At 37.7% G+C, this 21,706-nt stretch overlaps 2 protein-coding genes across 5 annotated transcripts in view; both read left to right on the top strand.

Moving 5' to 3' along the window:
• Positions 1–999: 999 nt before the first annotated feature.
• On the top strand, positions 1,000–7,781 carry LOC124412806 (phenoloxidase-activating factor 2). 4 transcript variants are annotated; one of them, XM_046892940.1, is made up of 6 exons: positions 1,000–1,155; positions 4,173–4,449; positions 5,522–5,830; positions 6,125–6,393; positions 6,826–6,989; positions 7,069–7,781. In XM_046892940.1, the coding sequence occupies exons 2-6, from the start codon at positions 4,193–4,195 to the stop codon at positions 7,264–7,266; spliced, it is 1,197 nt and encodes a 398-aa protein (XP_046748896.1). In that variant the 5' UTR covers positions 1,000–1,155; positions 4,173–4,192; the 3' UTR covers positions 7,267–7,781. The 4 variants fall into 4 exon arrangements, with proteins under 4 accessions (XP_046748896.1, XP_046748895.1, XP_046748894.1 ...); XM_046892939.1 differs by having other exon boundaries at positions 6,119–6,393; XM_046892938.1 differs by having other exon boundaries at positions 4,173–4,488.
• Positions 7,782–11,771: 3,990 nt separating this feature from the next.
• LOC124413177 (AT-rich interactive domain-containing protein 5B-like) overlaps positions 11,772–21,706 on the top strand; it is a 100,591-nt gene continuing 90,656 nt past the window's right edge. The window contains exon 1 of the mRNA XM_046893572.1: positions 11,772–11,899. Coding sequence (XP_046749528.1) covers positions 11,885–11,899 — 15 coding nt within the window. The 5' untranslated portion in view covers positions 11,772–11,884. The remainder of the gene's footprint in view (positions 11,900–21,706) is intronic.

Here is a 21,706-nt window from a genome sequence, read left to right as displayed (position 1 = left end):
GTTGAAAAGTGAGACGCGGAACGATTTCCAAGACAATAGGAAACCCAGAATCCACAACGACCTTAAGAAGGATGTCGCGGTCTATTGTGACGGTTAAAGGTGATCAGGAAGTCCCCTATAACAGCGTGAAGAAAACCTTACTTTTATTAGAAATCCAGTGATTGAAGGGAAAGAAGACTGATGGATACAGGAACTTGTAGTTTATGAATGACGATGCAAATATTTTCACCGTCATTACTTTTCCACGAAGCTTGATTATCCCGCGCACGTAGGTACCTACGCATTCGAGAAGAGTGAGAGAAATGAAAATGTAGAGTTGAAGGGTATGGATGAAAATGTAAATGCGTTACCTTTTTTCCTCCAACTTTCTCGCCTGCACTTGAGGGGATATTGGTTTCATAATTCGCGTAGAATGCTCGAGACAACATCGATGGATTTTGTGACCAGTATTATAAAAAATATCAAATCCTCGAGATGAGACTCTAATTTAACGGTTGTTGTAAATAGTTGGCCGACCGGATTGATCATGTATCGTCAATCCATAGATCATTAGTTAAAATGTAATTCCAAAACCCATGCAAAAATCAGTTTTCATCGGACTGAATTTATTTATATACCAACCTGACTCTGATATGAAAAATTCGATTATCAGTTGTCATTAATAATCTTCATATTACTTAAGTGTGACTGAATTTCTGTTCATTAAATTCGTACTTGAAAAAATAAATAAATACATTCAGTGATAATAAAATAAGGAATGATGAAATAAAATTTCACCAATTTCAAGATCAATCGTCATTTATCTATACGAGGAAATTGTCCCTGGAGACCAAAACAGCCGCACGCACTCGGGGTGAAGTGGAAAGTTCAACACTTGAAGATATGTCGTATGAAACGCAAGCCGGCATGCTCCTAAGAGGCGGTGGGGGTGGTGAGGGGGGCAAAGGGGAAGGGTGGGGGAGTGACATAAATGCCCAGGAGAAGGGATGACCGTGGATATACACCGCGCGCGGCGTTATTGCCTTCGTCGTTTCATCGACGGTTCCATTCCGTTTCTGGCCGTCTACACTTCAGAATCAATTTTTACTTTCGGAATAAGATAAGAAGAAAAGAGAAACAGGAGATACTCCACTACTCTTTGGCACATTGATCGCGGTAAGTTACAGTTATACTTGGGAAAAAATAATCGCCATCTTCGTCTTTACTAATTCGCATACCGATGGCAATAAATTCCGTCATTTTACTAACCGAACTTAAGAAATCGTTATTCTCGTTTAAGTTGTGCATTTTTAATTCTTTTATTTAATGGTACAAGTGACGAGAATTTTTAGTTTAACTTCGCAGTATATATTTCGATATCAGTATAAGCCAAGCATAGTTCACGGATGATGAACTGGGATAAGGATCGCGACTTTGTAATTTTTATCTCTCTGAACGCAGATGGAAGAACATGTTTTCGAACTGGGTTACAGTGATAGTTGACCGCACTTGAAGAAAACAAACGTTGAATAAAAATGACGTATTGAACACTATAAGGATCGGACTTTCCACCTTTGCGATAGACGGACCTTGTTCATCCTTAGGCGATGAAATCGGAAACAATACGTAGTACACACGGTGCATTATAAAACCGCCAAGGCGCGTAGTGATTCATCGGTGATTTTCCCGTCTGTCAATAGTGTATGGTTATAGTAATTGGTATTCGCATCGTATGACGGCTATTACCTAAAATGAGGAGCTACGCAATTTTTAACATTGATTTTGAATTTTGCACACGAGCGCGAAGTGGAAGGATCCGCAAAATTAGCGCCGCCAAGAACCGCCAGGCATGTAGTCGTAGGAATTTGGAGCGGGACTCCGCAAAGTTGCGCAAGTTCGGAAGTCCCGTTTCCGGTCGCACATTTTATTATACAATCGCGATTTTGCCGAGGGCGAAGGACGCGCGAAAAGAAGAAAACGAGTAAAACGAAACTACGGAAGGTCGCAAACTATCGATGAACGATAACTTCCCGTAATTAATATCGAAGACTCCGTATCACTTGCTGGAATATATGATGAGCAATTCCGGGTGCAGATCGCCGTGAAAGGTTTAGAGGAACCGGATGTCAAGGCAGTTTATGCGGAAAACGGAGGAGGACATCATTATTCGAAGTTTCAAATTAACCGCGCTTTCGATGTTGAGATACTAGAAAAATCTGAAAAGTTTAGCTTCGTTATATCGAAGTATACTGTAAAAACTTTTACCGCCGTTATTGTACGGACGCAAAAGCGTTAAACGACTTTCCACGCTTTTCAACTTTTGCTGTTGAAAATACTGGCGCTCGTGGATCCCGATCGCCGTTTTATAAGACCCATAATGGTCGTGGATCACTCGCCACATCAGCAAGTGTATAATTTAAAAATGATAATCCGGTTCTTGTAGCGTGCGAGAACTCGTTTTTCGAATCTACTCGAAAAGCTCTTTCTCTAATTTGTGTATAAAGTACGATTCAAGCATATATATATATATATGTGTGTAACAATTGTTTTCGAAATATAGTCAGATTTTTTTTTTCTCTCTCCGTAACGAGTTATAATAAAAATCTCGCAGTCAAATATACCTAAATTATCTTTTTCTTATACACGTTACATTTTTTTTTATCCCATTTCGAGTATAATTAGGATCCTAAACCTAGGCCCGAAGCTTTGGTGCGAAGATATTTATTGTACGTGTATACCTGTTTCGAGACGAACACCAAGGCCAGGATTACGGGTATGCTAATCAGCTTCGCTTATTCCTGAACATCTCAGAAGCTGTGATGCATGCATCGTATACGTAGGTATATACTATACGAGGTAGTCTAACTCCAGAGACAGCGTAGTTTAAATTTAATCGACAATATATTTTTGCTTCAAGTGTCCAGTACGTAATACATTGTGAATTGGCTTCTAATTTTTTGCGTTAACGTTCCCCTTGAGACCCCATTGATCACGGATTCAGACGAGCCAAAGCGTCCTGATCCTCATCCGAACAATCGTCAAGTCGGTTTAAAAACAAGTCAACTTGATCGATGATTGAAAGTTTAGAAAAGCTAATTCCGTTTCAGAGAATATCATTTTTTCTGTAACGAGGATGTAATTTTTACTTTACAATAACGAATCGTGTCGACGTAGCTAGAGAAAAGGAACAATAAGAGAGATAGGAGATGATTTGTCTTAAAAAATAGTTCATGTACAGTCTGTTGTAATATTGTACTGCTAATATTTTGAAGAAGCATGGCCACCGTGCGTCGAACAAACCATTCAACAGGTTTGTATTTATTTTTCATCAGGAATATTTAAACAAAAAAACAAAAAGAAATTATTGGATCACCAGTTTTACTATTTATAGTGCTTGGCGAGAAGCAATAATTACGCCCAAGGCATGAAGTAAAATTTAATACGGCATTCGGGTTCGAAATACAGCGATTCAAACCTAGTTATCCATTGAAATTTAATTTATGCCAAAAGTGTATTTGGCTATTGTAAAATTAGTGTTATCATAATTCCCTAATTTTAGTCAAATAAATGACTTTGAACGAGAAATGTTCTAGTTGATTTGATAAGCGTAAGAAATAATCAATTTTCCAGTGAAATTTTGTGCACCACGTGAAGTAAACAGGATCATTTAACGTAATTAAAATTTTAATATCTTTTTAAAGACGTCGTGAAATCGCTCATGGTGAAACTATATTTACTTTATCGGGGACTTGTGTTTAAAATGCCATCGACCCTTGTCTCGCAAACAACAACTTACTGCTGATAACAACAAGTGAGCAGTGCAGTTTACAAACAACTTGGAAGCTTTCGATATAGCTTTTGCCAAAGAATCGTATTACGAAAAAAAATAACTCATGCCACTAGACTTGATCAACTTTTCCAAAACTGAATACCAAGAAAATTGATAAATTTTTAAGTTCCTTTCAATAGTGTTCGATAATCGTAATCTGCTGATTGTTTTTTAGTTGAATATTATGTGAACATGGGGCGACAGAGAGTTCCCTGCGAGTAAGGAGAAGTTCATTTCGTCTCACGAATTCGTGTCAAAGTAAAGAATAGGATAGAAATCGACTTTTTGAAAGCCTCAGGTTACGCTGGTCTAATTGTAAGTGTTTTCGACACAACGATTAATTCTCTTTTCACGTATTTATCAGATCTGGAAATCGGCATCAGGATGAAGTGGACGACGAGGTTGACGACGCTTTCGGCGCTTTTCGGCGCATTCTTCGTCGCAGCGCAGCAGCAAGGATGCACCGACGCCAAAGGTGGTTTGGACTGCCTGATCGACAACGTGTACAAGCCATCGAGCACAGCGTCGACAGGTCCTGTCGCAAGCTCGACGGTTCAAGAAGATAATTGCGAATGCGTGCCGTACTATCAGTGCCAGAACGACACGATAACCACTCAAGGAATTGGCTTAATTGATATCAGGTTCGGTGGTAGTAGCCCTACGTCAGATGGGTCGAGCAGGTAAGTGTCCTCCGGCGATTAGAGATTCGTGAGGAGGATTCATGACCTCGAGACATCGGCCGGATACATGCATGCATTCACTGTCAGTAAATACCTGCGTCGTTGCAAACTGCGGAAAAACAATAAGTTATCGTTTCCACGATGCTAAGCATGTTGAATGGTTAGTTTTTTGTTTGTCTATGGGTTCAAGTGACGTGTTACTGTCTAAAATAGCCGCGAATCTTCAATGTTTTTTTTTTTGCATTGAAGATACTTTCACGCAAACGATGAAGTGAAATGAAATTAGAAACGCGGATCTATAGTATCGGTGAATGCATGCATGCATGTCATTAAATTCCTCGCATGAGACATTGGGTGAGTATCAACATCGGAGGACACTTACATACTTGACTTGACTCTAATATTATGTTGAATGTCATTGTGTTGTAGTATTATACGTACCCTTGCAAACATGATGTCTGTGGCGTTCAGCGTCTGTACGCGATTTGAAAAACTGCCCAACTATCTAGAAGAGCACTTTTTTACCTACACGCACCAGAAACTGATCCAGTCCATGAATGTTTGGCAGTGTTTTAGTTTGAACAAGTATCAATTCTTAACTTGCAATTCCTTGGACCGATAAAAGACTGTTTTTGTGGGTAACCAAATCCTCTGTACGCAGTATTAAATTATTCCACCAATTCACGCTTCAAGTGACTGATTAGGTCCTTTCTCATGATTGTTCAGTACATGTTCTGCTCACTTTGCACGAAAATACATTTCGTATGGTGCGTTGATTGTTATACTAGTTGACGCAGGATTCATAGTGAAACCGTTAATTTTGGATTTGCATTTTCTTTATTAGTACATATTAGTGGACTAATCATCAATTCCTAGGAACAACCATTCATATTCACTCCTACGGTATCGCATCTAACCGGACATACACTGCAGACGCATGAAATAAAGAACACTGACATTATAAAAAATCGTGCGCAATTTTATTCTTTTATTTTCGGTTTGCTAAAACAACTTGTCCACGTTTTTCTCCCAGACTGATGGGGCCTTGCGACGACTATTTGAACGTGTGCTGCAAGCCGCCAGACGTTCTCAAACCAAACGAAGCAATCAAGCCGCAGCCGACACAGCGGACGGGATGCGGTCGACGCAACCCGGACGGCATTGGTTTCAGGATAACCGGAAACAACGATAACGAGGCTCAGTTTGGCGAGTTTCCGTGGATGGTTGCCGTCCTCAGGGAGCAGAATATCACTAACAATTCCGCACCGATCAACGTTTATCAGTGCGGTGGCGCCCTGATCCACCCTCAGGTTGTCCTTACCGCTGCTCACTGCGTTAATGGGTTAGTATCAAACCGATGAAACGATTTGGAATGAATATGAACTCATCTTACTAACCGGGCACCCGTTAGATATCACACGGAATGACTTGATTTCGTTCAGTTTTGTGTGCACTGTTTCGCGCTAAGATGGACCAGTATAGAAAAATATAGTGATCACATAGAATTACAAACTTGGTTCCTCACTGTAATCCCTGATTTATTGGCTATTTATTTTTTTGCACCCTATTGACAGAGGAGAAAACGTGTTTTGGTCCTTTCCTATTATAGTTTTTGTTACTTTTAAAACGGGCGTAGGAAAGAGGCTCACACATTGAAAATCAGAGCCGGGGAATGGGACACCCAGAGAAGGAACGAAATTTTGCCACATCAGGACCGAAACGTATCGAAGATCGTCGTCCACGAGAACTTCCACTCGGGCGCCCTCTACAACAACGTCGCTCTAATGATTCTTGAGACACCCGTCGATATTGCCGAGAATGTTGATGTTGTCTGCCTACCCGAAACAAGCGAGATCTTTGACGGATCACGGTGCTACGCCAGCGGATGGGGCAAGGACATTTTCGGTAAGAGTATCATGACCTACACCTTGAATGGGACTTGATAATTCAAAGACTTTAAATTACCTTAACACACTCCGTACGAGTTGGAGTGTTTTTGAAAAACGTCTTCTGTGTTGCTTTGAACGTTTTTAAAGCACTTTGCGTCACATCTCACTTAACTCAAATCGATCACGTGACTTTGGACATCTTCGAGTGACGACGTGATCTTCTCAGAAGACCTGAAGAGTCTGGAAAATTACTTTGAAATACTTTATAGTTTTAATTCGTTCCAAGCGGCTACTCGTCGGTGAAAGAATATTCACATGATTTCAAAAACGTTGACATTGAATGCGAGGCTTTTGGAATTTTTCATGGATCCTTTTCAATTAGAGAATTTTTCTCGAACAACATACTTGATCGTCGATTCACCGGTTATATGTAACGACGTTTCCGTAGGTAAGGAAGGTCGCTACCAGGTGATCCTGAAGAGCATAGATCTCCCCGTTGTTCCCCACGACGTGTGCCAAACTACTTTGCGTACCACCCGTCTCGGAAAGTACTTCATACTGGATCCGTCGTTTATATGCGCTGGCGGAGAACCCGGCAAGGACACCTGCAAGGTAATAAATCTAACAATAAGCTTGATCAATCGATGAGTTAAAAATTGTGGAAACAGACGATTAACCAAAGTAATTCCAGGGTGACGGTGGAAGTCCTCTCGTATGCCCGCTGAAGAGTGACCCGACGCGATACGTCCAGGCTGGTATTGTCGCCTGGGGAATCGGTTGTGGGGAAAAACGCGTTCCTGGTGTTTATGCAAACGTTGCTCGTCTGCGTGCATGGATCGATGAGCAGATGGTTTTCAATAACTTGGACATATCCACGTACCGGGCCTAATCAATGTCAGGAATGCCTGCTATGACATTGTACCTATACATACGCGTCCTGAAAACTTTGATAGTATTCTCATCATCGAATACGAAAAAATCTCTTACTCTAACGAAAACGATGCAGTTGACGATGCAGTTTTGTGCTAATTTTTCATCCCTGTACAATCGATTGAATACTTGTTGTAATATTGGCAATTTTACAATTTTAATGGCAAAGTTTCTTTCATCCATACGGTTGAATTTTTTCTATACTATCTACCTTATTTATCTGCCATACCTTAGTGGTTTCTTTTTTCTTGGTAAGTTTTAAATTTTCTATTTCGGTCGCAGTGAGACGGCGATTGTGGGTGTTTTTCGGTTAGAATTGAAGAAATAACGATGTGCGGCTAATGACATAATTTTACAAACGATGTACAACGACGAATTCGATAGAAAAATTAAATGTCGCATTGATAAAAACGTCAAACCAATATTGTGGATCTTGTGATATGCAATAAAGTATAATTACCATTTTTCAGATGCAAATCGTGTATAATTATTGTATGTCTCGATTTATATACTGAATCCTGAACATGATGGAAAGGTTGGGCAAAATGTCATTGCGTCAATTGTGATTTTTATCTTCTCAGATCAACGATAATGATGATGATGATGATAATCTAGCTGAATTTCTTCGCCAGCAAGACGGAAATGCAATTTATGTTCAATATTCATGCATTATATTTACATCTTTGATCATTCTCACTCGTTTCGAGACAACAGTAAACGCGAATATAATGTATGCACGATACAAAACAGTTTTTGAAAATTATAATTTAATTTTACGATTCATTGAGGTAATTATTGATAATATACGCTTGGCATTCAAAATGTTTAGATTCATGGCAACGTCGGTGGGTTAAAATAGGTCAACGGATCAGTAACCAGCTTTCAAAAATGGCATTTACAGTTATTGATACATACGAACTTTCGTACAGCAACGTTGGTCAGCAGACGAATGGTTTCGAAAAACATACTAATAATGATAATGAGTAATAATTGTTCGTAAATAAAACCATTGCGTTGTTCCTAAAGAAATTCAAATTCTGCGATTTATTTGCGAAAAGCAAGATATTACATCATCTTTTAATCTTGTTTTCTTTCCCTTTCATGCTGATCGGATCGCTGAAATCACAATTCGTAAATTTGTCACTACGCTGTGGCAAACTTGTTTGCATGTAAAAGTTTTCAATTGCAGATACTTTATGCATTGTACGCATAGAAAAAGAATTAGTTGATATTGATACGAAATATGGATTAAAAAAATTAAAGACCAAATATTGGAAGCTGCTGTTTAAAATTGAGAGGTACTATATTCAATTGATCTCACAAACAACCAATAGCTTTGTTTTTCTATGTGTAAATTCAGTTGTGAGCAAAACGTGTAATCGATATTTCGTTTTCTTGATTACAAACATGCGAAGAGACAAGCGGAAATTTCATTACGGAGTATAATTATACAGGGTAATGAATAAGGTTATAGGAGACAATTTTCGCGTGCTAAATCAACTGCGGAAGTCGGAAAATCGAAAGACCAATTTGAACACCGTTTCATCAATCGTGAACATCGCGAGTTTAATCACGTGGGTATATATAGCGGCAAACGGCGAACTTTGTAATTCGATTCCGAAACTTCATTCCAGCGAAAAGGAAATTAAAATAACGAAGCTCATAACGTGAAGAATGAATAATTGCAGCCTGAAATCAGGTTTCGCAAGTTGCAAACGGAATTCGACAAAGAAGATCTTCCATTTATGCCGGCACGAACATTTCATATACATTCAATTGTTTCGCGTCAATCTTGAACTTACGATCGACGGAGCGTTCGTACTAATTTTTGGTATTATTATAAGTCAAGGCGCTATGTTTCATCGATCGGCGTTGGAGGTAAATGAAAAGTCAACATAATTTAACTCACAAATTAACCCTCGCTACGCCCGCTTTTCATATCATGTAATGAACGTTACGTAAAATGGAAATAACACGCGGCGGTTTGTTCAAACAACGTTTAACTATACGCAGAGCGAATCAGCCGTGGCGAAAGCGTCTCTCCATCCCTTCTATCAAACCGTCTTCAGAGAATGAAACAAAACCAAAGTTCCTTTCGATAGCATCCTTAGAACGCTTTAAAACTTGACGTTTGTACCGTTCAAGAACGACAACACGATTTCACTTTCCGTCCACTAATCATCACATTGAAGTTAGCTACGTTATCGTAACGATTCATCCTCAGGAAAAAGCGATATTTCACGATTTTTGAATTACCTGAAATTCACTAAAGCGTAATAAAACAAAACACACTCATAGTTCCTTAAAAATCATTCTAAAATAAGAAAATAGTGATTTTCTCCCCAATGCTTCGTTGCTAACTTCAACCTTGTCACTCACGTGAACCCAAAGACGAACCAACGACAATGACTAGAGCCCGGTTCGATATATATTAAAAATTACAAAACATGTACATACATATAATATAGACTAATGGAAAAAATACGGAGTAACAAAATAACAACTATTATGGCGTAGAAGACACTTTATACTGGCACAATTTCTGTCGAAATAAACTGTGTTCTACCCGACAGTAGTTGTTATTTTGTTACTCCGTATTCTTTTCCGTATTTTAGTTTTTTAAGTCTACATTGCACGTTCATATTTTGTAATTTTGAATGGATATTTATTCAGGTTCTAAGGGTAAGATTTCATGGGCAGTAAAAAGTAGCAACAGCAATTCACCGAAAGTTACTAGCACTTCCGGCGCAAGTTTTTGCCGTTTGAAGTTCATTCATCCGAACAGCAGAGCAGCAAATTCATGAGCAAAGCTAGTACCGCGTCAAAGTACTAGACCAACATTAGTAACATCTAGTAAGTTACTAAACCATTGCCGCTTTCACTGCCCATGAAATCTTACCTTAATAACGACAAGTCGTAGCGACGTTCCAAATTCAAAATTGACCAACAAATCCTTTTCCACCCGCGCCGCGTTTGTTTAACCCCAACCACGTGACAGCAAGAACATCTCGGTCAGCGCGGGATATTCCAAATTCAAAATCGCCAATTCTCCCATGCATCGCAACGATCTAACTTTCGCGTTACGCCGCGTACCTGTTTCTCGTCCGTACCTCGTGGCCATCGCCGTCAGACGATCCGCCGACGAAGGGCGACTCGCGGAGGAGGAACGAGGCGGAATGAGAGCCGATCGAGCGCCGCGGCGGCAATCCGAGGCAGGCGAACGGCGGCGGCCATCTTGGCTGCGCGCGGCGGTCGCATTTCGGTCGTCACGGAGTCGACGGCCGGTCGTTGGTGGGGGAAAGTGTATCCGTGACGTCAGATAATTAGAGTAAATACAAAGTAGTCTTGATGGGACAGCGGCGTGCGCCGCACCGTGAGTCGCTGGTCCGCGCGCGTCAATCCTCCACCATCACCTATATCGCGTCTCTCGGCGCTAGCTTTTCACCAACACACACACATAGTCACACACACACACACACACACATACACACTCAGTAACAGAGGACTTGGGTGATACGGCCGAGTAGTGCCGAGCGTAACCCAACGTAACGTGTAGCGTCGATTCGTGTTTCGTGTTTTTAAACGTCGCCGGTGTTGTGTTTCTCCGTCTTTCCTCTGTGTCACATCGTGTCTCGCTGTGTGCGCGTTTGCGTGCGTGCGTGGTGTGTGTGTTTATTTGTACGTGTGTGTGCGTGCGTGCGTGCGTGTATACATCGCCCCGACACATCTCGCGACGCGAAGCGTCGTCGCCTCTCTCCGCCTCGCACAATATTATTATATTATATTATAATATAATATAATCGAATATAATTCGATATATATATATATATATATATATATATATAATATACCGTGTTCCTGTGAATTTTTTCTTACCCTCTGTGTGCTTTTGTGATATTATAAAGTTTCCGTGTCCTCGTTGTGTTTCGTCGCGCTCCGCGATGGCAGGTGAGGGGGGTTATTGAGGGACGTCCAGGACACGCACGAGAGGGTTAAAAAACAACAACAACAACTACAACGACAACAACAACAAAAACAAAAACTGAACAAGAAACATGTGTAGATGAATTGACGTGTGCTCAGATTGGTAGATAGATTACAGCTAGCTAGATAAATGGATAGATAGATAGGTAGTTGTGAATAGATAAATAAATAAATAAATAAATAAATTGATTTGTTCGTTCGTTTGTTCGTTCGTTCGTTCGTTCGTTCGTTCGTTCGCGCTTATAAATGTCTCCGTGGCGAAGTGTTTTTCAAAATAAAGGAATACGCGAGGGTGTTAAGAATCATAATAACAATAGTAATACCAATAAAAATAATAATAATAATAATAATAATAATAATGAAAACAAAACACAAGCGATAGAATCGAAGTGAAGAAGATATTGTAAGCACGGTTCATCTGCAAATATGAAATAGAAATAATAATAACAACAACAACAATTGTAATATCAGTAACGTTAATTCAATTGTAAATACGTAGAAAAAAAAAAAAAAAAATTAATTAAAACATAAAAATAAAAATAAAAATAGGTGAATGTTAAGTGCAGTGTGACAGGCGAAATAAGGCTATAAAAATGGATAAAATCGAGGTGAGTGATTAATTATTATTCGTCCTTTTTACGTAGCGCATCTTTTATTTTACCGTTGAAGATTGGGTAAAGAAAAGCAAACATAGAGAGAAATAGAGATAAACAAGACGAATTCGCTTTTGTTATCGTCGCGTCGGTTGTTTACTTCCCAACTATGGAGAGAGGTAGTGAAAGTCTATAAGTAGCACTGATTAATAAATTACCAAACGGTTGGAAGTCGACCGACGATAGTATGCAAGTATGCTTACTTTAGCTATTATTCCACTGGCTAGAGTTTTTCACGGATGAACGGAGCAGCCTCGACTTAATTACGATTATAATTAACGTTTTAGCAAAGGAAGAAGCATATACCGATATATATATATATATATATATATACGTGACACCTGTAATTTACCTAAAAGGTATTATCGTAGGAATTGACACGTATATGCAAATGTGCATGATGTTGTACCTTGTTGTGCATTTTGTGTATATATATATGCACGCATGCATGTATGCATGTATGCATGTATGTATGTATGTATGTATGTATGTATAATAAGAGAGCGGAGAGGACTACAGACTCTCCGTCGAATCGTCGAGCAAGACATCTGGCATCCATATACCATTGTGTGTATGTACCTCCTCACTACCTCCTCAACGAACCAACGAACGAACGAACGAACGAACGAACGAACGAACGACGATATTATTATACAAACTGGTTACCTCTCCGCTGATATCTCTCCTCTCCCTCTCCCTCCTCTTTCTCTCTCTCTCTCTCTCTCTCTCTCTCCTCTCGGGTATTTATAGCAGTGCCTTAACCCGATTTAAACATTGCCTTCATTCGTTTAGTTTTAAACTAGCCGCGCGCGGTTTCAAACCCATCATCCTCCTTCGAATTATCCACTCGCTGACACTTATTGTGTCTGATTTTTTTTAATTTTTTTTATTTTTTTTTGATTTTATTTTATAAATACCCACTCGGCGATAATCTCATTTCATCGATATTTTTTATACATGTTAATATTATTATTACCGCTGCTGTCATTATTCGATATTATTTTTTCCTATTATTATCATTGTTGGTTTATTTATTTATTTGTTTATTTATTTTATTTTTTTCTTCTTCTTCTTCGTCTTCTTCTTCTTCTTCTTCTTATCCTTCTCAAACGATAATACATATTACAAACAATAAGAATTCACGTCTGCGTCTTGCATCGAGAAAAAAAGTATACAGACCTACATGTTAAAACTTTCATCGTTTATAATTATAATTTACTGCAGCGACGTGAAAAATATTATCCGCAATGTTTTTCATGTTGCAGGTATGTTTATATGTATATATATATATATACATAATCGATCGCTGCTTCCGACGGTTCATCTAAAGTAAACCCATTATAATTTCCTTTTCCTTTTACCTTAATTCTTTTTTCACCCTCCCTCCTTCTCTCTCTCTCTCTCTCTCTCTTTCTCTTTCTCTTTCTCTCTCTTTCTCAGCCTTTCTTCTTTTGTATCCTTACCGTATAGAAATCTGTTATAATTATACGCGTTTGTATATTATGGACGTTGCCTTCTCAAGTATACGCGAGATATTAACACATTTGAATTATCCGTATGACCCACACGCATATTTATATATATATGTATATTTTTTTTGTTTTTTTTTTTCGTTCATATGCCAATAGTAATAATAATACAGCATTAAAGGAAAGTAGCTAGCTTCGTCGAGGATTAGTGACGATATTATAATAGTCATACACTACTTGTTATTTTTACGGTACATAAATATGCGAACGCGTATATATATATTTGTAGTATCGTTGTCGAATATAATTCCGGCGAACCGACAGCGAGTTTCTTCTTTGGTATTTGAAGAACGATTATAAATATAACGGAATTGAATAATGTGAATCAAGCCTCGCGGGTGGAGAAGAAGAGACGAAGGAATGCTGCTGTATTATATTATTGTATACATATACATTTTCCAAGAAATATATACACACACAAACACGCACATGCTTACCTACCTATACGCACTTTCATCCTCAGGCACAAGAACAAATTTTTCGTTTTGTTTATATTATTCGATGTATATGTATATCTTGTCTACGCGTTACATACATACATACATACATACATACATACATACATACACGCGTATCTCTCAACGTCGAACCAAAACTTTGATAGATAAAATTAGTCGGGAGAGTTTAATAATACGTGTTTAACTGTGGATGCATGGATAGATAGATGTGTGTGTGTGTGTGTGTGTGTGTGTGTGTGTGTGTGTGTGTGTGTGTGTGTGTGTATATAAGGCGTGTAAATACGTGCACGGTACAGTAGACTCGGGAAGTTAATGCCTGACCGCGATTCAGATGAAAGTTATGAAACAGAATTTCTTAAAAGCGAAATTGCACTGCTCGTGCTGCTGGAATTATCACGCTCGTACCATTTTCCTCGGTCCCCTTATACGAGAGTAAATATCCGCGTCACAATTTATTCCGTGCATTGCATATGATTTATGTACGCATAATTGAATTATATATATACATATATATAGAATATTGCACAATTGTCGTCATCGGAATGGAGACGGAAACGCGCGAGAATTATAAAAATGATTTGAACAAATTTACGAAGTCGAAGATTATTTTCGGGGAGAAATGTTTTATATAGTTTTATAATTTTTCTATTCCTTTGATTTTTTTTTTTTTTTTTTTTTTTTTTTTTTTTTTTTTTTTTTTTTTTTTTTCTCTTCTTATCATGCCCGTTCAACACCTGCTGTATACATACGTACGTATATATATATATATATATATATAAATTCCATTTCATTCGTCGGTGAGACACTCGCACTCGGTTAAAAAGAAATCTCATCCCATTGGTTAAATAGTATTGATTTGTTCTCGTCGTCACATGTGCAGTGCATTCACACGTATCAATGAATTACTATGCGGTAAAAGAATGTAATATGAAAACCTCGTATCCATTATCAAATCCCTCGCGCATGTGTTATTTGATCGTTATCAAAATACGACACCGAATTCTACTCTCTCTCTCTCTGCAGCCGGTTGGTCTCTTTGTGTACCTATCTCTGTTGTATACCTAAGCTTTACACGTAACAATATTCCATTATTTTCAATATATTTTACCAACACAATAACAGCCATTATTCGTATTCTTGATACCGTCGATGATAAATTCATTGAATCCGATCGTTAGGGTATAATTATATTAATTCTTACGTGCATACGTAAGGTTAAATTTTCAAAGATCGTATACTACGTAGAGAGTTATTTATTTATTTACAACGTGACTGACTTACTGACTTACTGATTTACTCACTGATGTACGCCTGCATTTAAATTATATACACCGACGGCCTCTAGGATATAAGTGCCGACGTTTGATTAAGGCGACGAGAAAAAGAAGGGGGGGGGGGGGTCGGACATTCTGTGGTCATGGTGGTGGTGGTGGTGGTGGTGGCAGGAATGGCTTTAGAAACTCTCATTGTGTCAGCTGAGCGTTAGGCTGCTGCTGCCAGGACGGCAGTGAACACAACGCGCAAAAAAAAACGAGCCAACGATGGTTCGCTCTTTAAGTTCTATGAAGGAGGAAAAAAGGAAAGAGAAGATGAAAATAAGTAAATGGGAAAAAAAAAAAAAGAATCCTCGTCGTCGTTGTCGCGCGGATAATACCGTGGAGCGGCGGTGAGGAATAAGATAGAATTGGGAAGAGAAAAGCGTTTATTTTGGTGAAACGCTTAAATCAGAGCGTGCGCATTTATTATACGGTATAGTTATCGGATTATTATAATCTCTTTGGAAAAAAAGGAACGAGGATTATTAAAGTGAAAAAAATTAAATAGATAATATTATCTAGCTGCCAGATATATATATATATATATATATATTATATTATATATGTATAATAAATAACTGACTTTGACGAGAATAAAAAGAACGAAAATTAGATCATCAATCTTCTTTACTTTCATATTAATAATTCTTATTCGATATTTTTTACTGTATTGTGATACAATTTATCCGTATAAATAAAAATAGTTTGAATAACGTAACGACGTTTAATTGCGCGAGCGGCTTGAAGAGGGAATGAAATAAGGGAGGGAGTAAACTTCGCTCTCTCTCTCTCTCTCTCTCTCTCTCTCTCTCTCTCTCTCTTTCGAAATTAGCCGATTAATTTAATCCACAGTAAGGGTGGTAGTGGGGTACCTTATATATATATATATATATATATATATACATCTACATATATACATATATGTATATAACGCAAATGAGACTGGATGCGGGGGATGAAAATTACCGTTAGGTAATATAAGAGAAGGAAAGGGAAGGGGGAGGGGGGGGGAATTGCGCTAAAACCCCTTCAGTCGATAAACAGCCCTGCACTCGATGATTATATCTATGTTCATTGTCATGTATAATTCAATGCGTGTGTGCATGTGTGTATTTTTTTAAATATGTATATAAATTATGTTCATATTATATAATATATAATGTATAAAGTATGTATGTATATATATATATATATATATATATATATATATATATATATATATATATATATAGCGCGTATCTACTTATCATTTACGCAAGGTCGTAAAACGCGCATGATATACATATATAATATGTGTTTATGTATGTATGTATGTATGTATGTATGTATGTATGTATGTATGTATGTGTGAATTTATTTTATGTACCAATTACGCCGGTAATCCCAGCAGTGTGTAAAACCATTTAAAAAAAAGTTTCATCCTCTTTCGATCTCCACTCCGCTCCTGTTGTGTATGAATGTATGTTTATGTAGAAAATAAAAGGTTTCCTAGGAGTGTGTATTAGGTATATAAATTGTAAACACTGTAGGTACAGCCTTCATAAATTTAGATTAACCTATAAGTGGAGGGGGGTGAGGGGGGGGGGGAGGGGGATCAAATGTCGCTTGAAAAACTCGCTTCCGCGTTTTCTTTTCCTTTTCTTTTTTTTTCTTTCTTTATTCGAGTTTCTCATACATAACAACGATTCTTCTTGCGTGCGCGTTTTCCCTTTTTACTTATATATATATAATATGCGTATCTTATTTTCAAATTTCTTTAACCAAAAGCTACATGAATAAATCGCGATAGGATGCTCACGTTTCTATTGTTATTATTATTATTATTGTTGTTGTTGTCGTCGTTGTTTTGGTTTTTCTTTTTTTTTTTTCCCCAAATTTTTGATACAAAGTCTCGTCAATACACACGCGAAATAAATATAGAAGAAGAAAAAGAAGAAGAAGAAGAAGAAGAAGTAGAAGTAGAAGATGGAATAAAAAAAAAATCGTAACGTTATGTTATCTTGAATTTAAAGAAAGCTATAAAGAAAAAGTGAAACACGTTGGGGAAAGAAAAAAACGTATCGACGACGGTTAGGTTGAGAGCTCGGCTCGCACGGTTCAGCCACCTAAACAGCGTGCACCGCGTTCTGTTGCTGCTGCTGCTGCTGCTGCTTCTCTTACACACACACACACACACACACACACATCACGCGTGCGCGCGTGTTGTTACATCTACGTATGCATGTATTTACATTGGCATGTGCACACACACGTTCGTGTATACATATAATATACGTGTGTATGTGTATATATTGTATATAAAATGGGATAGAACAACTTGAAACGCGACGACGGAGAGAAAGAGAAAGAGAAAGAGAGAGAGAGAGAGAGAGACAGATAGATAGATATGCGCGTTCTCTCCTTCCTCGTCGTGAGGGATAAAGATAAGTGAACGAAATCCAGTATCCTCTCTTCGGAGAGACAGGGAGAGAGAGAGAGAGAGAGAGAGAGAGAGAGAGAAAAGGAGATTTAACTCTCCTCAAAGGTGGAAAAGAAGAGAAGGCAAGCGTTCTTTTCTTTTTCTTCTTCTTCTTCATCTTCTCCTATATCTTTCTTCTTCGAGACTCTGCGGGAGAGAAGCAGCAGGAAAGAGAGTAGGAGAGGAGAGAGAGAGAGAGAGAGAGAGAAAGAGGAAAAGATAGAATCTGAACGTATGCTAAATTCACGTTCCCCGACAACTTCACTGCTGTTGCTGCTGCTGCTGCTGCTGCTGCTGCTGCTGCTGACGAATATACATACCTCTTACGCTTGTGTGTGTGTGTGTGTGTGTGTGTGTGTGTGTGTGTGTGTGTGTGTGTGTGTGTGTGTGTGTGTGTGTGTGTGTGTGTGTGTGTGTTTGTAAACGTAAACAAGTGTGCGTGTGAGATTTATCTTGTAATCGCGTGTGATATTATTGTTATTATTATTATTATTATTATCATCATCATCACTATTTATTATTCTAATATTTCTTTTTCTTTTTCCTCATTTCTCTTATTACACTCGATATAATGGGTCACGTGATTCATATTGATTATCGTATTACATACGTATTATAGGTGTAAGTAATATCTATGAGTCGCACTATACATACACACGTGTGAATTTTTGTCGCATGTGCCGCATATGTATGTATTTTTTATGTATATGCAGCAGCAGCAGCAGCAGCAACATGCAGCAGCTCGTCGTTATTTTTCAATTTTCTTTCTTTCCTTCCTCCTCCTCCTCCTTCTCTACAGCTCTTCGTCGTTCTTCTTCGAGCCGCGCTTTTTCTTAATTTTTTTTTTCTCTTTCTACATCTCCTTTTCCTCTTCCTCCTTCTTCTTCTTCTTCTTCTTCTTCTTCTTCTTCTTTTCCTCCTCGTTCATCTCGGATTTTTAGAGTTTAGCCGCCCGAGCAAGCAAACGACGTGTGGATGAGGTATACAAAAGCAATTTCTGACTTTGCTGCGTCGTGCCGTGGAGGGCGGCGGCGGCGGCGTTAGGGGCGAAAGAGGGAGGGAGAAAAGGGATAGAGAAAAGGAAAGAAGAATAAATAGACGCCGAGTTTATTGGAACCGTCGTGGTATGGGGCTGATGGAGAAATGTAGTTTTTATATATACACATATATACACATACTCGTATACCTACAGGGGCGGGGGGACCCGATGGCGGTGCGGGAAAAAAAAGAGAAGAGAAGGAAAAAAAGTTCATTCAATCGTGATTATGCGTACACCTATACACATGCGAACACACACACACACACACACGCGCGCGCGCGCAGTTGTACTTACACACGTGTATACACGCTCATTGAATGCCGTAGAAAAATGATGAAATTTTCTCGTCCCTTTTGTTTTTATTTTATGTCAATTTTTTTTCTTCCCCCCAGAGGTATAAAACATTCCCACCTGATTTTTTTTTTTTACTCTCGGTACATAAATTAATTCTTATGTATATGTGTATACCTATATACTCGCCTATATATGTATATATGTGAGAAAAAATTTGATAGTTTGGCTGGAATATATATCTCTTTCGAAATTTCTCTTCTTTTATGGTTTAAAGAGAGAAGCAAAGTTGAAAGAAAAAGAAATTAAAATAATAAAAATACACGTTGTTGATACGCGCTTTGTGTCGTAATCTTCCGATATACTCGTATATGTATATCGATCTGCACATAATCGTTGATAATAATTTATTTTATCGTTATAAATAATTATTCTCTATTCAGCTTTTTATCACCATCCGTTTAGACTAACGATTATAAAATTCATTTTCACACTATATAATAATAATAATAATAGTAATAATAATACTGATTATAATAATGATAATAATAATGTGATAGAGACACTGTATATGTATATATATAGTCAGCCTGAAAATCGTGTTGTATAAAACGGCATATATAAAATACGTGTATTTTAGGTATATATACGTAGAATAATTATAATAATGATACTGCAATCTGGCGATGAGCAGCCGATGTTTACAAGAGATTTTACTGACCTATTTACAATATATTTTATCGAAGGTTTTTTCTTTCTTTCTTTTCTTTTTTTTTTTTTTTTTTTTATTCAGTGTCGTTCTAAATTTATCGTCATTATTAATGCTTAGTTTTTTATCTTTCTTCATCCTCACTCTTATTTTATGATTTATCATTATACGCATAATACTGATAGCGAAGAATAGTTTTTTTTTTTTTTTTTTCCCTGTAAGAAAAAGAAAAAGACAAAATCATTTTTTACTTTTGATAATCTCGAAAGAATTTTAATAACCTCGTGCGGATATTTTTTACCTTCTGTTTTTTTTTCTTTTTTTTTTTATCACGTAACGATTAGATTCTCCGTAAAATATGAGAAAAGATGATAAGATCATTTTACTTTTGTCCTTCGGTCCTTCTGCTTCTTCTTATTGCTTTAAATATTCCTCTTAATTTTTTTTTTTTCAAATTCAAATCCGAGTCACTCGGTGTACCTTTTTATTTATTTCTTTATTTCTTTCTTTTCTTTTTCTCTCTCTTTCCTTCATTCATTCATTCGTGTTTTTCTTATTATGCGTCTTTCGCCACAGAATTTATTCCGAGAATTAGACTCTGCAATTTAACGCCTCCTCTTGGCAGAGCTTGGATACAAATGTATAATTATAATATCGCGTCAGCGTCGCCCCCCCCCCCCCCCCCCCCCCCACCCTGCCATCTTCCTCTAATGTAATACATATAATAAGAATGATAATAATAATAAAAAATAATGAACCGTTTTTGATCATTCAAACATGATTTTTAGAATTGAAAATCAATTCTCGTAGATGTCTTTGATATCATGTGTTTCTTCCGAGGTTTCTTCTTCTTCTTTTTCTTCTTCTTCTTCTTCTTCTTCTTCTTCTCTTGATAAATGTCTCGCTGTTGTCTCATCGATTTATCTTTCATTTATAATATCATCACACAAATTACGTCAATTATTTTCTCATCACGCTCTCGCCCCGAAGAATTATATAAAATTTGCACACGGCATGTGTAAGGTATGTTCGCACACGAACGTATATGCATACATACATCTATACACACGTGCACAATACGTACGGCAATAACATCTCTTATTGTGAACGTGATTAAAATCTTGGAGCTAGTATCGATCGATACTTGCTAAAGATTTACCGTTTCTTTGTTCTTCGATCTTCATACTAACGATAAATCATCGATCATACATACCTATATATCTAGTATATATATATTAATATATATATATATTGTTTGTTGTCATATTATTATACTTGTTCTCCGCTGCAGCTGCATGGAATTATTATTGGTCAACTGACTGCAGCAGAACAGGTATAATAAAAGTAATTCGCGCATCTGCAGCTAAAGCGGTACAATTGTTGTTATTGTTTCGTTGATATTCTTCCTCATACAAACCGATATTTCAACCATGTAGCAGCGTGTGTGTGTGTGTGTGTGTGTGCGCGCGCGTGTGTGATACGGATTAATAAATGGACGAGAGTAAGTTACAAAAACTGTATATAATATATAAGAAGAACGCGCGAATGAATTATTTATATATATACGTAACATCATATCACCTTGACAGTACCATGTATTATATTATATATAGATAAATTTACGCTATGGCGTGTTGTACACAGTATAAGATAGCAAGGTATATACCTTATACATCCTTCTCTTCTGTCTCTCTTTCTCTTTCTCTTCACTTCATCCATATATATATATATATATATATATGTATAGTACCGTAGAACGAGGTTGCTCCTCTAATTGGAATCGTGATTTAATTACTATTTTCATTTCTCAAACTTGTGTGTTGCTTCCTCTCTCTCTCTCTCTCTCTCTCTCTCTCTCTCTCTCTCTCTCTCCCCCTCCTTATAATTGCGCCGGCAACCCAAGCTGTAAAATTTTCCCACTCTTCGCATATTCATTCATTCATTCCCACGATCGATGGCGGG

This window comes from Diprion similis, chromosome 12, assembly GCF_021155765.1.
Source record: "Diprion similis isolate iyDipSimi1 chromosome 12, iyDipSimi1.1, whole genome shotgun sequence".
In the NCBI taxonomy this organism is placed as follows: domain Eukaryota; kingdom Metazoa; phylum Arthropoda; class Insecta; order Hymenoptera; family Diprionidae; genus Diprion; species Diprion similis.
Note: the sequence above shows the minus strand (reverse complement) of the source record. Positions and strands in the feature narration are given on the sequence as shown.